General features: G+C 39.5%; 1 protein-coding gene and 1 long non-coding RNA gene across 2 annotated transcripts; both read left to right on the forward strand.

Moving 5' to 3' along the window:
- Positions 1–1263: 1263 nt before the first annotated feature.
- Positions 1264–16763, forward strand: LOC145447030 (uncharacterized). The gene is made up of 4 exons (XM_080325463.1): positions 1264–1423; positions 3523–3612; positions 10805–10911; positions 16416–16763. The coding sequence occupies exons 1-4, from the start codon at positions 1336–1338 to the stop codon at positions 16617–16619; spliced, it is 489 nt and encodes a 162-aa protein (XP_080181589.1). The 5' UTR covers positions 1264–1335; the 3' UTR covers positions 16620–16763.
- On the forward strand, positions 5823–10260 carry LOC145447039 (uncharacterized). The gene is made up of 3 exons (XR_013917421.1): positions 5823–7136; positions 7579–7739; positions 9831–10260. It is a non-coding gene; the product is annotated as an uncharacterized LOC145447039 (long non-coding RNA).
- Positions 16764–17174: the final 411 nt, after the last annotated feature.

A 17174-nucleotide genomic window follows, 5' to 3' on the forward strand; every position in this document is an offset into this window, starting at 1 on the left:
CGCGGACTCGGGGTGGCCAACCTGCGACCGTAGAACGAAAATGATGCGGCCGGGTACAGATAATTGAATAAACATGTGTTGGCGGCCGTCAACATGCAATTTGAATTAAAGAATCTCAAAAATTTGAAATCCAACTGACAAAAATTCTTCGCGCTTCGCACGCTACAATATTATTTTGTTTTCTAATATTGATATAGCAGCTTCATTGCAATATGAGCCCCACTGTACAAATGCGAAGCGCAGGAGAAAACATTGTGCCCCATAAAGAACAACCAATTTCGATTCGTGTGCGCCTTACGAATGAAGGCTTCCCAGTACGTTTGGGTGATTCCAATATATGTGTCACCATACCGGCAATCCTGATGGGAGGTTAAGAAAAAACAGTGATTAACAACAGCCTGAAAATGATTCATCATTAATGATGCGCTCCAAATTTTCATCAGCTTTACTGGTTGAAGATGAAGAAGTCTTCTAGCACTGCGCGACTAAACAGCGGATCGTAATAAATTTTTATAACATTAATACTAGCGATTTCGTTGCGTATTGTACACGGGGACGTTCTGCTCCTACAATTAGAAAATTTCATGCGCAAGATATTTCACAGGAATCCAGTGATTTCCACAAAACACCGCCAGTGCTGTCCTCGGTGCGATGTCCCCCAGTCGCTAATTTACGGATATTTCATGACGAGGTGGTCCATTACGGCTGTCCGGTGTAATGCGGCCGTGCGCTATAAATGCAATCGATACGCGACCGTGAATAACAAAAAAGGTTGAACACCCGTGCTGTGGACTTATTTCATCCGAATGAAACGTTTGAAATGTAAATAATTCGTGCAAATTGAATCTGTACGTTGTATTGCTGTAGCCTGTGGCGAAACGTGTATGTTTTTACTGGTGCGATATAACGTAGATGTCTCTGCAAAGAACGTGCATTTACTTGCGCATCACACTCAATATTTATTCTATCACACTTTTGAGATAGTTCCTACACGATACTCCGACGTTAGGTATGTCTTTAGGCTACGTTACGTTCGTTTTTCATTGCACCTAAACAAATGCTACTGCTGCAATACCATAGACTTCATGCGACATGGCGGTAATGCTAGTTTGCGTCAGATTGAATTGTAAGAATTACAGGCACTCGATTCGTTCAAGTGGATCCGCTATTGAATTGAAATCTCGTAGAGGCATGTGCGTATGCGTGTATGGCGATGTTCCGTTATATCAACTGAATACGATTTTGTTATTGTAGGCGTTAATTTAATAATCACAGTGCTCTACATATTGACAGGTTTCGTACGTTCATATACATTGCATAGAAAGCACATGCAGCATGGCGTGTCACAAGTCGTTCACTCAAGCTAAATTCAAGATTCTGTTTGCCATCGATTCTTCAGAAGCTACGGATAAGGCGTTCAAATGTACGGTATTTCGACGTGATGTATATCTGGTCATGTAGCATGTTTTTCACGTGTACGTCCGGGACGTAGTTCCAAGATAGAGACATTGGGTATCAGACTCTTACAAACTCTAACAATCTAATCTATAATTTGTGGACGGTCAACTAACTACTGCTTTTATTAGTGTTGGTTCTAGTTCTAGTTCCGGATCTTGAGAAATGAGTAGTTCTAGTTCCAGTTCCAGTGACGCGCTTAAAAAATAATTTAGTTGTGGAACACATTGGAAACACATGTGTCGTTTGGCGTGAATCGTGATACCAGTGTTCTGTTGTGTGATGCTCTTGCAGCCATTGCTAGCTCAGAGTAATCAGTAATTCATATTATCATTTACTATAGTTAGTTCTGTCTTAGCTACTTGGAGACTTTTTACGGTCGGTAGTTCAAGTTCTATTTCTAGTTGCGAGTTTTGTAAATGAGTAGTTCCAGTTCTAGCTCTGGTCTGGCATATTGAAAATCCAGCAGTTTGTACAAGTCTGTTCGGTATTGATAAACCATTCAAATCCTGCAGCGTTGATACAATTAAACAAGGTTTCATACCGACTGACTCACATATACAAATGCAATAGTGTAATACAGTCGATTTTTTGAAACGGTTAGAGTCGGTTTTACCGGAATCCAAGGCTGAATCAAATATTGATTGCAGATAAGTCTATAGAAACTACAAAAGCATCACTGAGGATATCATAGAGATATATATGATATCGTATGGTCGTTGCATCACTTCTTTTTTCAAAATGAGACTTTCCTGCAGCAATATTGCATATGCCACATATTCTGAATCTAATGAGTCCCTTTAATTTTTGCGCGGCTATTCGGTAATGTATCATACGCTCAATCACTTCATAGTGACTTTTCCTAGCAGGGAGTAGTCAGTAACGAGCAGGCATTAAAGTTGGTGCATTCAACGATTCAGAGACTGCGTTTCTTATCTATAAAATGTAGATTGATGATGTTGGAGTGAAAATAGATCGGCGTATGTACTGATAGAGCCCACTGCAAGTCGATACGAATGGACAAACGACATGCCACGCTCGATATTGATATTAATTGCACCACCAGCTTGACAATCCTCTCGCGTCTTCTATTCTTATCGTTCATTGGCCAGACTCTGTATTTGCTCATGGTCCGTATCAGCAGTGGCCGGGTAGACTTGGACAACTAGACAGTTGTAGTTGTCTAACTAAACTAATTAGAGCGAAATGCCGCTAATTCAATTATAATCTAATTGGTGTAATGTTTCTTAGCTCTAATTATAATTATTTTTTCATGTGTGAAATGTTTCTATGCTATAATTTTAATTCCAATCTGATTTCTGGTTTTCCTAAAAATGCTACAGGAGAACTGTACAGTGCGAAACGAGCCAAGCTTGTTGTACAGACATTTCCATACACATGATTATTGAATAGTATATTCATATTGAAATGAACCCGAATATTTTCGGCTGACACTCGTCAGGGGTAAGCGTCACACATGATTATGAGAATGAACTATGATTTGATATGAACTGAACTTGATTCAATTTTCAAGTTTTCACGAATTAAATATTTATAATTTTAATTTAATTCGAAACAAAATGTGCAACTATAATTCTAATTCCAGTCTAAAGTTGATATAGGTGTTGACATAGGCTAATTGCAATTCTAGTCTAGTCTGGCGAAACTGAAAAATTTATAGTCGTCGAACTCTACCGTCGGGTATCAGCAGTATGCGAAAATCTCATCCGTGACCAGACTCACACATAGGTGATTGAATTTTCCCTTGATATGCCCTCTTTTTCGGATCCGTAAATGTAGGGGGCGAAAATTTGTGTCGAGCCTGATAAAGGGGGTGATGAGTCGACAAAGGTCGGGAACCACTGATCTAAATAGTATGTACAGTATATCGGCATGTACATTGAAAGGCTGTTTGCTTTTTTATTGCGATTCGCAATACGATACGATTCCACACGGTAGAGTCTTCGAGTACCGCTATGATTGAAATCACGTGCAGCTCATGATTACAATGTACAATGTATAGTGCGTGGACATTAATACTTTGACATCTTACAATCTCCTTTTCAGTTTATTTCGAACACGTTCACCGACCTGACACGGCGATACTACTCGTCCATTGCCCAGACAAACCGAATCTGCCCACGTTTTCCTGGAAATGTAAGTGTTTATGTGATATTGATAAATAATTATAATCTCTCTCGAATTCATACGGTATCGTGTTGTATCATTATGCACGTTATTCAGTGTATCAGACATCTTTATAAAAAAACATGTATGCTGACTTCAAAAACTAACCCAGCAAACACCCGATCTCCCACGGACTTACGGGTACGTCCACAATTGTGCCCAGTCGTCCCACGTCCCACTTTTTGTGACTGAGGACTTGCTCAGTAAGTCACAAATTGACGTCCAATTATGTAACTCCAAGAGACCCCCAGAGGAAGTAACTTTAAGAGTGCTCCTATGCCAGTCACCAATGACCATTCCAGTGGATGTCATAATAGTGTGATGCCTGGATGCCACCAACACAGATATTATGGCTCGGGTGTGTTCTGACTGTTTTGCAACGCGGACATCCTATCGGTGGTGAGCAGAGGTGGTCAAAGTAGTCACCGTCGCTACTCAAGTAGAAGTAGAAGTAACGCCGGAATTTCTACTCAAGTAGAAGTAGGAGTGGTAGTTCACAAGTAAGTAAGTAAGTAGGTATTCTGCGCCTATTTTCGCCGACAAAACTGAAAACTGTCAAGTAGAAGTAGAAGTAGTCTAAAATCATAACTACTCAAAAAGTAGTGTGAGTAGGCAAAATCTACTTCAAGTACTTCAAAAAGTAGAAGTACTTCGTTACTGACCACCTCTGGTGGTGAGCTCGGATTGTGTTGTCATTCGGACATCGTGTCTGGAAGGTGTTCGGACATCATGCCTGGGCTGTGTCCAGACTGTATTTGCTACTCGGACATCGTGTCTGGAATATGTTTGTGATACGCCTACATGCCTCAGACCTGATACCTGCCCACTATTTTAATCTGAACATGTGTCGTAGCTGATACCTGCGCACCAAATACCCCCAGGCATAGTCCGGACCTGATTTCTGCGCGCTTAATGGACACATACATGCGTCAGACGTGATACCCACGTCCTAAACGACATTTGGTCTATATATGACCTCTATATTTGCGGTTTTTGCTGATATCTGCGATAGCTGGGTATATCTACAGCAGTGATAGCTGAGTATAACCACAGTAGTGATAGCTTTGGATGTACTCAGCTATCTCTACTGTGACTGTGGATATACTCAGCCACCACTACTGTGGATATACCCAGCTATCGCAGATATCAGCAAAAACGCGTCGTTTAGGACACGGGTATCACGTCTGACGCATATCTGTGTCCATTAAGCGCGCATATATCCGGTTCGGACCATGTCTGGGGGTATTTAGTGGGCAGGTATCAGCTCCGGAGCATGTCCGGATAAAATAAGTGCGCAGATATCAGGTCTGAGTCATGTCTGGCGCAACACAAACAGATCCCAGATACTATGTCAGCGAGTGACAACACAGTCCTAACACACGCCAGACATGGTGTCTGAACACCCCCCTCATACACGATGTCCGAGGGACAAAACAGTCCGAACTCGCCCCAGACACGATGTTCGAATGGCAACACAGTCCTAACAGACCCAAGACGTGATGTCGGAACACACCCCAGACATGATGTCCACACGCACCCCAGAATAGATGTCCGAAAACACCCTACTACTACAGCATTTCCATGTGAAAATGAAGTGTGCTCTTGAAACTGCAATTTCATCACTTTACGGTCTAAAAGCCAAAATCAAACAGCTATGAACGAAGTCTTCTTGAAGCAAACTTTCATTTAAGATCCTATCTTCCAAAATATTTTAATATGTTTTTGAGCAATCCGCAGTCTAAATCGTGTAACGCCTGACTGATTTTAGACCATTGACCAAATTCCCCCTCAATTTAACCTTCGACCCTAACCTAAAGGGCATTAAATTTCACTTGGAAATATAGACGATCAGACAAGATTCAAATAAATCCAAGTGCCGTATCTCAACTGTCGTCTAACATCTAGCCACACCTTCTTGAATATTGCATTGATAAAACTTGAAATTGCAGACCCGAAATGAGCAGAAAATTGTCAATTTTCAAAGTGACGTAACTTTTGACCCCAAAGTCCAATTTTCATGAAATAAAGTTCATCCTGTTTGGAATTAGCTCATCTGTGCGTGTACCAAATTTCAAGAGATTTGAAGAGGTAGTGGTGGGAACATCGGTTGTCTGTGCAGGGAATTGCCCTATTTCGATAATGGAGTCGAACACGCCTGTTGCTTCAGATTCATCCAACCATAAAACCAGATGCCTGCCTTCTTCTATTTGGCGAGCATCGCGCATGCGCCGCGCGTGTAATTCAATTTGATCACCGTATGTAGCAATGGCGGAGGGACGAATTATCACAGTAAGGGTTTAGTTCATAATTGGAAACGTTAACAGCGTGGACTGTGAGATGTCTCTATCATGAGTACCGGAAGGGCAGGGAGCTTGGTATTTGAGTGCTATATTTAATAAACAGCAATAGTCTCGATCATCATGAACTGCTGATGCGATATAATGAATTCGATTATATGATTATAGTGACACGGCTGTAATATCACCTACAGACGGAATTGATCGACCCGCTGCTAATCAGTAACTCATGCAAGCCGATAATTCTTGTAGTAGGCTACATTTGATACTATATGATAATGTATTGATCATAGAAGTCTGATTTATTGTGCTCTGTTCCATAATGTCTCACAAGCAATAACTTGCCATTTCATGTGCATCCTGTGAAAAGTTTTACAAGGATTTCCTAGGACTGCAGGACCCAATCAGCAAACCAGATGCCGCATAAAGTAATGTACCGGTATTTTATAACATATCGGTATATACTGAATTTTGCAATGTTATGTAGGCTAATAGAAATGTGGAATGTTCCTTTACGGAATGTGAGATTGCTGAATTTGTGGATGCATGAAGATTGTAGCATCACATTAACATCCATTTTCGTATTTTTGTGTCCACAACAGTATATAACCATAACCATCTATAATAGCGTTAATAAAATAATTGAGGCTTTCAGTGAACATGTAAGAATTTTTGACAATATTGGTTTATATTTAGGGTATTTTAGGAACAACATTATAATAGTTTGTTAGCCCATCTTTAACCTCGCTCTAATCAAAGGATACTCAAACACTAAACCAATTATAAACTCTATAAACTTAACAAGTTCATGGCCTGGTGCAGACGGATTGTTGGCAATGTTACCGCAATGTTGGCACGGCCTCCGTGCATACTTTTATTGCTTGATTATAACTTACGATATTAGTATATATACATGGAAACATTGCCTAAATTGCAGCAGTATCAAAAAAGTAGGCTATGGAAGGGCCCTAAGGAAGGCTGATTGCTCATGGTCATCTTGCCGTCGATAAGAAAACACAACCTTATTATCAATGGATTCTTACTATATATGGATGGGACATATCTGTGTTTGTGTATACAAAGTTACTTCATTTCTACCAGGAGACTAGATATTGAATAGGCAATGTTATGTAGTTCTAAACTTCAGAGGAAGGCGCCGCAGTGGTGCATTGTTCATGGATCAAGATGTTAAATTATGTAAGTTGAAGTTACGAACTATATATGATGATTTATGATATTTCATTATTTAGCAATTTATTACCCTGAAAAAAGTGCCATCGATGATGCGGAAATATACAATTGACGGTGGTTCGCAATCGGGCTGCTAAAACGTGCTGGGTGGAACTATAATTTTATTATAAACTGCATTGTTATAGTGGCACAGAGAGTGTAATTTCAGTAGGCTGTCTTGAAAATAGTCACATACTTGGCTCGAATCATAAGAATTGATACTCGTTCGAGATTTGAGTAACCATACCAATGTGCTCAGCCCTACTGATTAGTCATTGTAGTGAGTAGAATGTGCGAATGGTCCAGCTTCAACTTCATTGTCTTTTTTTTACAGGATATTCTAGATTCCTGGCTTGGCTTCTTGACAAATGGCTTCACTACAAACATTATAATATCTTTGATTATTTAGATCGGCAATGTCTTCAATTGATAGTGTTCAACAACGTCAAGAACACTGTACAAAGTATGTCTTGATGACTGGAACCAAAAACGTTCGGAAGAACTACTGCCACATGGAACAAGTGTTGCTGTAAAATCGGTGCTGCGTCATCCTCAGGAAAAAGTCAAAGGGTATAAAACATTGAATACACTTCATGGAACCAGAGGCTGTGAAAGTAATCATCTTTTGAACTGAAGTAGATGTAATGTTATGGATTTATACACTCCTAGAGGTAACAACTTTAAAGTTGCGTTAGATCTACTCGAAATGGAAGTAGATAATGCACTTCTGGAAAGTATACAAATAATAAGTTTGAAAAAGTAGATTTGGTTGAGGTGTTGCGTAGGCATTCTTAGCGTTTAATCATAGTTGGTGGTCAAAGTACATATTGTTTGCACCGGAGTGTAAATAGTTGCAACGACTTGAATTTCTACTGCTGTACAATTAGCCATTTACCAGGCTTGTAAAATTCACTTCAAAATGAAGTAAAAAGTTCTAAAAGAAGATTTTGTGCTCTATTCTATCCCAGGGGTTCTTGAACAGGGCCCGTAGACCCTATTGTGGTACGATATGCATCGTGGAATTAGACCTATATGCTGTGGTTCTCGTGCTATGCGAAATTTTATGTGAATTGACTATCTGATTTTAATATAGGTACCATCAGAAATTGTGTTGAAAATAAATTTTGGGCTGCTAGAAATCTTATGAGTAGCATGAAGTGTGCGATCGCTAAGGCTAAGAAACAATGCTATTACTATGGCTAAAGTTGTTGATATGTTCCAATAATAATCGAAGCCAACATCTAATTCTGAATTAATTTGACTTTGGTAATGACAGTAGCAACAGCCTACTTATCACGACTATATCAAAACCCGGATTAGGCTACACCGCTCAATTGCTCTGATACCAGATCAAATTTCAGTAGATTTTAAATACAACTGTGACACGTCAAAGGTCCACCAACTGAAATAGTATAACCCATAGTTTGATGATGTCATGATGCATCCTATTGCATCATCTCTATAACTCATTATTTTAACAAATTATGCCCAGCACAAAAATAATTTTATTGAACTATTCAAAACTGTGATTTTTTTCGTGTCAAACGTGAATAATAAAATAGTAAATTACATTCTCGAGATGTTTGTGGAATGCCTGTCTGCAAGCTCCCGTCAAATGAGGCCTACATGGAAATTATACATTGAATATCCCTATCTTGCTGCGTCGTCAAAAATCCGGAAATTGACCTGCGACCACATTTGAATTTGAAGCCTCTGCTCTATATGATGTGACAACATTATGAACAAGGAAAAGGTGAAATATCTATCTCGTATGCGAATTCGAAGAAAATGAATACCGGCTCTACATCATATCGAAGAATGTTTTTTAGATTTAAGATAATTCCTATTTTATTGTACTTTGAGACAATACATTTGTCATTCACACGATCGTGCGTAGCTACGTCCTACATGTGCCGTGTTCTGCGATATGACGAATCTATGTTTTTAGGCCTCGCAGTGGTACATAGAATCGGAATTCTAATTCTTGTTGAATACAATTTATGTACCCTAAAAGATCATCTGTTTCGACTTATCGTTACTCTATTCAGATTCGTGGCAAGCCCTAGTTGTAGTAGGTGATAGTTCCAAATAAAGGTGGTCAAAGTATTCATCGTTAGTACCGTACTAAATAGTATAAATAGCGATTTACAAGACATCAAACTACTTCCAAGTGTCGACATGGTCAAAATATGGAGACTTGAGGAATGTCGTAGTTGTATGCTTTTAAACAGAGATAAGGAAAGCAATCATGTTCAGCACTCAATTAGAAATATTTGTAGCGTCAGTAGTCTAGTACAAGTAAGAGTAACGCAATGTATTTCTAGTCGGGTTCAAGCACTCAAGTAGCGATATACACGGCTTATCAAAACTATTTTAGGTAAAGTAGAAGTTCTGGAAAGTACTGAAGTATGTACTGGAGGTGTTTCCACAATATAATTTGATTGACGGGTTTCATACTCTATATCACAACGTCAGAAGCTCCCGCACTCGAGTAGACATTGTAGTATCGTCATAAATTATCACTCAGCACAAGTAGAAGTAGCGGATCACAATTAATGCATGAGGGAATATAAATTAAAGCAGCTCTGACGCAAATTTCATGTGCTATGTCAGCAGAGTGGCTCTACAAATGATTTGCTGACATTGTTGTATATGTTTCAGGCAAAACAAAGACCAAGAAGAAAACTGTTGTTGCAACCAAGTTTATTGCGAATACGCACTCGCGCTCTTAACATGATGCGGTGCAAATGATGCATCGTTTTATAATATGCAATGTAAATTTTACTTGCTCCATGCTTTTCCCTGTTTTAGTTGTATTAGCAGTTGTACTTTTTCAAAGTCATGTGACACGTTTATTTCTAATTTCATGATGCACTTCAATTGAAATGTTTGTAATGGTAATATAAAATTGACTTAGAACTTGCTGTTATATACAAAATCCCACTGACACATTTATTCGTAGTGATTTCCTGATCGATTTCTCATGTAAGCCTGAACTTTGTTTACCAGTAATAGTTCATTAGTTAATGTTGTACTTGTATTTTGCAATTGTCGTTTTACAGTAACCCAATATAAACAGTTCGATAGTTTATATGATGTTGAATTCCATGTAATTGCACCAGGTTAGAAGGGGAGTCCTGATATGGTAATCCTGAGGAATAGAACAGGTGGTAAATGACATATCCATAGGGAGTCACGTCGCGTCCACGGTAGGTCTGACGCATCCATAGGGAGTCGCGTCACGTTCACAGCAGATCCAATGAGTCCATATGGAGTCGCTTCACGTCCATAGTAGACCAACTCAGGAAGTGTTTAGGACGCTTCTAGTAGTCGACAAATCCACTCCAGGGAAGTAACACTGGGCGTCCTGCGTCTTTTCCGCAGGAAGTCAACTGGACATCGGGTGTTTGCTGGGAAACCTCTGCGTTCTGCTGTGCATATTTTACCCCCTCAAAACGTAACTCATCTGCCAGCATGAAATTGTAGACAAATTCGCGTACTGTAATCTTGGGATTATCACAGGAAATATATATCAAGTGTTTTCGGTCCCACTGTCTCATCGGTACCACATATCCCGTACATGTTTAGAATCGTTTTTGTGAGTATTTCCTTCATGCTGCACCTTTCCATATCAGCTGGCGGACATTACCCTGCTGACGAGATTGCCAAAGTCATGCACGAACATAACAAGAAAGCTCACGACGTGGAATACAAGTATACTGCGGATTTGGAAATCAAAAAGGTAGCATATACAATCTTACACTCTTATGACGTAGTAAAAGCCAGTTCCAGTTATACATACCTCATTGACCAATAACTGAACTATATATATATTCAGACTGAATGATAATACGCACGGTTGAGTTTGAAGCATGCGAGTGCTATGCATATAGACGAAATCTTATTTATTGCTCCAGAATGTTGTACTATCGTAATGGTCGTCTTCGCTTCATCATATGTGGCAGTCTGACACACATACGGTATGCGAGTATAATTACGGTCGGTAATATATACTGGATTTCCCTATAGAGCAGTGGTTCCCAACCGGGGAGAATTCCCCCCTTGGGCGGAATTTCGAAACTTTTAGGGGGAATTTGGCTTTAGCGTTGTAACGGAACATACACTGGGTTCGCAACATTTTTCGACTTTTATGTTAGAACTGAAAAGTATGAAACTAGTTTTTTGAAGGTTTCTTTTGGCGGATTCTTAGCTAGATATATATTTATATGCCTCTATAATCTTCCACCCCCTGAAAATGTGAGGCGCGTGATACGATGTCGTTGGACCCACGACGGCCTCTCGACCAAATTGCTACCAAGCAGGGAAAAGTCGGGGAGGATTCAGCACAAAAAGCCGGTTGGAGAAAATGTTTACCTTTTTCAAGCCAACATCTCTGCTATCGTGAAAAACACGAAATTCATTGATTCAACTCAAGGCCATCGCAAAAGCGAATTTGGTGATCTATTTGTATAGTCAGGAGCTACCCGACCAGTAAAAACAGGCCAAATTTAGAGGAATTTTACCACAACGGAAAGTGATAACCTAATTTCTTTTGATTTAGATAAATTTTTGATAACAATCAGTGGTGGCCCTACTATTGGGGGTCCTGGGCGAGACTTCCAGGAAGCCCTATAAGTATGTAATCGCAGCTTCTGTGGGACTTCACCCCCAGACCCCCCTCGCTTCTCTTATTAACTACTTATATTATTGCGCCATGTGGACCGGAATTACGTCACTCACGTGTATGACACTGTAATACGGTTTTAAAGCAGGCCTCAATGTTGAATTGTTGTAGCTCCTGAGCCTTCTTTTATCATACATTGTAAAATGGTAAAATAAGTGTCCCGGTTAAATATATCTCAAGTCTTCATGTTGAAGATGTATGGAATGTAGCGTGAAATAATAAAGCAGTGATACAACTGCTGCAGGCTAATAGACCACATTTATTTGGCAAGCTCTCGGGTGACATTAGTAATATAAGCCAACACACCACGTCAAGGTTTGATTATCGGGTTATGGAACTTTTCTAACAAATGCAGAGATTTGGTGATTGACCCATCTGTAAGGAACCATCTTCCTGATTGGTACACGGATTTCCACGTTTATTTGCTATAATCCTTGAAAAGGCACTTAAACCAAAGATGGGGGATCCTTCGACCAAGGACCCCTGGCGACCGCCCACACCAAAAGCCACCACTGATAACAATACACCTAGTGTCAAATAATTGATATGGATGTTGTCAGCGGTACTTTACGAAAGTGTAATGCGGTCCGCATTCAACACAGTTACGGCATATCTGAATACGTTTTGGCATATATTGCTCGATCAACAAATAGCTGTGCGTTAAAATGCACCTTTTTAGTAACCGGGCAACTTTGTCTTAGGGGGGAAATTTCGGCTCAAATATATTTGATATATCGGCCAAGGGGTCCACGAGCCGAAAAAGGTTGGGAAACATTGCTATAGAGCTATAATAACTATATTGTCTTTTTCTGGTATGGGATGGGTATGATGGATGAAATAAACCGTGTGTATATACTGAATCATGGTATCATGGTAAGCCCGTTTCTGAATGACGAATAGGATTGCTGTGTTGTTTGGGGTGAGGTGATCTTGGCAATTAAATAATTTATCAGCCCACCGTGTTCCTCTAACTGACTACCTTCATGGTTATAAAGTTAGCCATATCAATAACACATCACTGATTGATGTGTTACACTGTTACATAATGGTGTAGCCATGGATACTACATATTTACTATGATGCATTTGCAGAGGTGGTCAAAGTAGTCAAGAAAGCTTCTCAAGTAGAAGTAGAAGTAGCGACGAAAAAAATCTACTCAAGTACGAGTAGAAGTACTTCTTCCACAAGCAACCTAAAACTACTTGAAGTAGAAGTAGAATTGCCCGACTTTAAATCTACTCAAGTAAGTAAGTAGTTGTGAAAACGATCGTAATTCGTTCGCATGGGTTGTCAAACGGTGCAAATTGAGCTATGCGAAAAGGTGTCGAGCTTAATTCATATTGATGCATATCATGAGGTAACCAATTTTCGACAGCATAAGCATTCGTCCGCATAATGGGATGAAAATGATGATATTGATATGGAAATGCGATACTAATCCTATGTTTAATCGAACAGCACGTTTTTGAAAATACCATGGTATGGCGCACACACCCATATTATAAGGCCCGTAGTTTAGTCGAAGAGTAATACGGAGAAGTTGTATAGGATACGGAGTAAACACTTTGCGCGATTAGAAAACGTGAATAAAATATATGGTGGATCGTAAAAATGCCATATTGTGTAGCTTTATTTCCGGAAACAAAAGGTATTACTACCCTTGCTTTTATATTTCAACGTGTATGTTATCCAGACAAAAGAACTGATATCAATTATAACTCAAAATCTATGATACTGGGAATTGGAAGTTAAATATAAATACTAATTATAATAGCGGAAAATGTATTTCATATGTTTTTAGTCCAGAAAGTTTCAAAGGTGGTATCGGGGCCTACGATATATCGTAGGCCCCGGTGGTATGCTAAAACAGCTCTAAAACTAATAAAAGTTAGATTCCAATTTTCCAGATTCGGATACGCCATGGACTGCTAGATTACGATATGATAGGGAAATGCTAGATTGCTAAACATCAGTTTAAAACGTTATGATGAGCCATATATATAATGTCATGAAATGTTTGATATGGGCAAAGGGAGACAATGCGGTGTGAACGGAACCATGCCAACCCGCTACCTAAATTATATTCACCGAAACTTTCATGAAATCATGCTGGTTAATCCGTATCCACGGAGCGCGGAGAGCGACTGAAATACTAGGCTTTACTCAACTTTTATTAAAATTAAATGTTGATACTCCTTGATAACAGCCCCAAAATTCCTCAGGCTATCTTCCTGACTGAAGGATTAAACTACTTCTACTTGACAAACTGAAAATAGCGAAAAGTAAGTAAGTAGATCACAAAAAATTACGAAGTAGAAGTAGCGAAAATCAGATCTACTTGAGTAAGTACCAGAAGTAGAGGAAAACTACTTGAGTACTTCGAAAAAGTAGAAGCACTTCGTTACTGACCACCTCTGTGCATTTGTAAAAGCGGTATGGCACATTCAAATCTCATTCATGACGAAATGGTATAAAGTGTAAACACTGTATCAGCTGACTAACTACAAGAAGTAATATATAACTTCAGTCTGCAGTCGGACTGATTAGCGAGTACATTGAATGTTACCGACTATAATGCAGAGCGAATACTTATGTGATGTTATCGATGTGTAATCTGACTCCAGAAGGTTGCGTTGCGTAGTTCACTGCGTATATCTTTTTTCCTATGGACCCGACCTCATTCACGTATATTTCGTCATAATGTAACACGCGACAGCCTGTCTCGCAGAGGCAAAGACGACTACACGACGAGGTTTTGTTGCCGTTCCAACGGAATAACTGTATTTATTCACCCAACATAAATTATAATGTCTATCAATACAGAAAGTTTTAAAGGTGGTATGCTAAAACAGGTCTGAAGCTAAAAAAAGTCAGAGTCCACTTTTCCAGATTAGGACACGCCATGGACTGCTAAATTACGATATGATCAGTAAATGCTAAATTGCGAAACATCAGTTTCTAACGTTATGATGGGCCACATATACTGTGATGAAATATTTTATATTTGAGACAATGCGGTGTGAACGGAACCACGCAACGTGATACCTAAATTATATTCACCAGTACTTTCGCGAAATCATACTGGTCACTCCGTATCCACTGTGCGCGAAAAGCGACGAAAAGTCTGGGCTTAACTCGACTCTTATGGAAATTAAATGTTGACACTCCGTCAAAACAGCCGCGAAATTCCTAAGGCCATCTTTCTGATTAGAGGATTAAACTACTTCTACTTGACAAATTGAAAATAGCGAAAAGTAAGTAAGTAGATCGCAAAATATTACGAAGTAGAAGTAGTGGAAATTAGATCTACTTGAGTAAGTAACCAAGTAGCGGAAAACTACTTGAGTACTTAAAAAGTAGAAGTAGGCTACTTCGTTACTGACCGCCTCTGGACAATACTGATGGTAGTTCAAGAAACAACTGCACGCAACAAAGTGATTGATAATAACCTGAATATTGTGAACATATACATGATGCATCAAAATTAATTTCGTGGCCAAAATTTTCGAATATCCATCAACTCTAACGGTAAATCTGATCACATCGGCTGAGAAAGGATAAGTTTTTGATAGCAATATGTGAAACTACCAATAATATGGACGAAATTCATTCATTAAGAAAAATATTTCTCGCTCTGCGCTACTGAACAACGAATGCCAATAACTTTTTGTATCTTCAATTCTCGCGATTTCAGTGCGAACAGAAACTTTCATGAGCAAGGGATTTCACAAGAAAACAGTGATGGCGCAGAACACCACAAGGACTGTCTGGGGTGCGAAGAACCCCAGTATAGCCAACTTATTGCGGATATTTGGCGTCCGGGCGTGCCATTACGATAGTCCGCTGGATGGCGGCCGTACGCTATATATGTAATCGAAACGAGACTGTGAATAGGAAAAACGGTTGAATACCCTTAGGTCAGGGACGGGCAACATACGGTCCGCGAAGGGATTTTTACCTTCCCGCAGAGAGTTTCTACACTGAAAGTGAAATTCTATTCTGAAAGTATTGACAAATTTTATGCGTCACGGAATGAATCCAAGTTTGCCAACCTGAGAAAGATGGACATGAAACTACTTGCTCTGTTCGGGTGTATACATATATTTTCGACCATGAACATTAAAGATACAAGGCTGCATTCCAACAAAACTAATGTTCACGTGCAGTCTTTACGAAGGGTTTCTACTTACGACATGCAGCCAGAGTTCAAAGAACTTGTTGACAACTCTCACCGACCACAGATGTCTGATTGAATTCAACAGCTACTGTTAATAAATTTAAAAAACACTGTTTTTTGTGTCTACGCTTTAAACATAAAGTTTACATTAAATACGATTCATTACTTGCATAGGCTATGTGGATAAATACGCGATTATTGTATATATTCTGTCATCCGGTCCGCCGACCGGAGAAGTTGCCCGCCCCTGCCTTAGGTTGATATTTTGAGATAATGCGTGGCGATTTTTCTACGTCCACAATCCATTTGTCCGATACTTTGTTTTACCGAGGTAAAAAACGGCGTAATGAATATATTCCGTTATACCGACCACATTTGCGTTTAGGTAGCGCATCACGTGAAGATTATTGACAGCGACCATCAATCCGTTGGACAAAGACTCGTTGCTATCGCGGAAGAGGAAAAAGTGGATATGATCGTCATGGGATCGCGTGGCATGAAATCGATCATGCGTACGCTGTTGCATAGTGTCAGCGATTATGTGCTGCACCACGCGCACGTACCAGTCTTGATTTGTCCGTTACACTGAGTGACTGAGTCGTCGCCTATTGAGCCTGACTGGTGGAGTCTTCCTTCTATGTTTGTTGAAGAGTTCTGCTGACTTTTATGATGCTGATATCATCATTGTGCCTTTATGTGACATGAATACGAAACACACTTAGATTAATGCGAACTGGGGAAATTGATTGAATTGGTGAATACTAACTATGCTGAAACCGGTGAATGGCGACCGAATAGATGAAGAACTTAGATTGACATTACGGGCCCCGCCGCTGTATTTTTCAGTTTTGGACAATTGGATAATGCGGATTAGGCTAATCAAAGCGAGATGTCGGTAATCTAATTGTAAACTAATTCGTGAAATGTTTCTGTGCTTTCATTTTAATTCTAATCTAATTTCTGGTTTTCCTAAAAATGCTACAGCGATACTATGTAGTGCGAAATAAGTCAATCTTGCTGTACAGACATTTGTTATTCTCATGCTGATGATAAGGAACGCGGATTTGATATGAGCTGGACTTGATTTTTGTTGTATTTCTTTTGAATTCGAAATTAAATTCAATTTCCAAGTTATTGCGAATTC

This window comes from Botryllus schlosseri, chromosome 9 (assembly GCF_051294905.1).
Source record: "Botryllus schlosseri isolate E-star chromosome 9, Bs_hap1, whole genome shotgun sequence".
NCBI classification, from domain to species: Eukaryota; Metazoa; Chordata; class Ascidiacea; order Stolidobranchia; family Styelidae; genus Botryllus; species Botryllus schlosseri.

What these genes read in the sequence shown, in the direction of transcription:
- LOC145447030 (XM_080325463.1), top strand. Translation starts at nt 1,336, where the DNA reads ATGGCGTGTCACAAGTCGTTCACTCAAGCTAAATTCAAGATTCTGTTT. An exon ending in GCCCACGTTTTCCTGGAAAT is followed by an intron (nt 3,613 to 10,804) that starts GTAAGTGTTTAT and finishes TTTCCATATCAG; the next exon opens with CTGGCGGACATTACCCTGCT. An exon ending in CGGATTTGGAAATCAAAAAG is followed by an intron (nt 10,912 to 16,415) that starts GTAGCATATACA and finishes ATTTGCGTTTAG; the next exon opens with GTAGCGCATCACGTGAAGAT.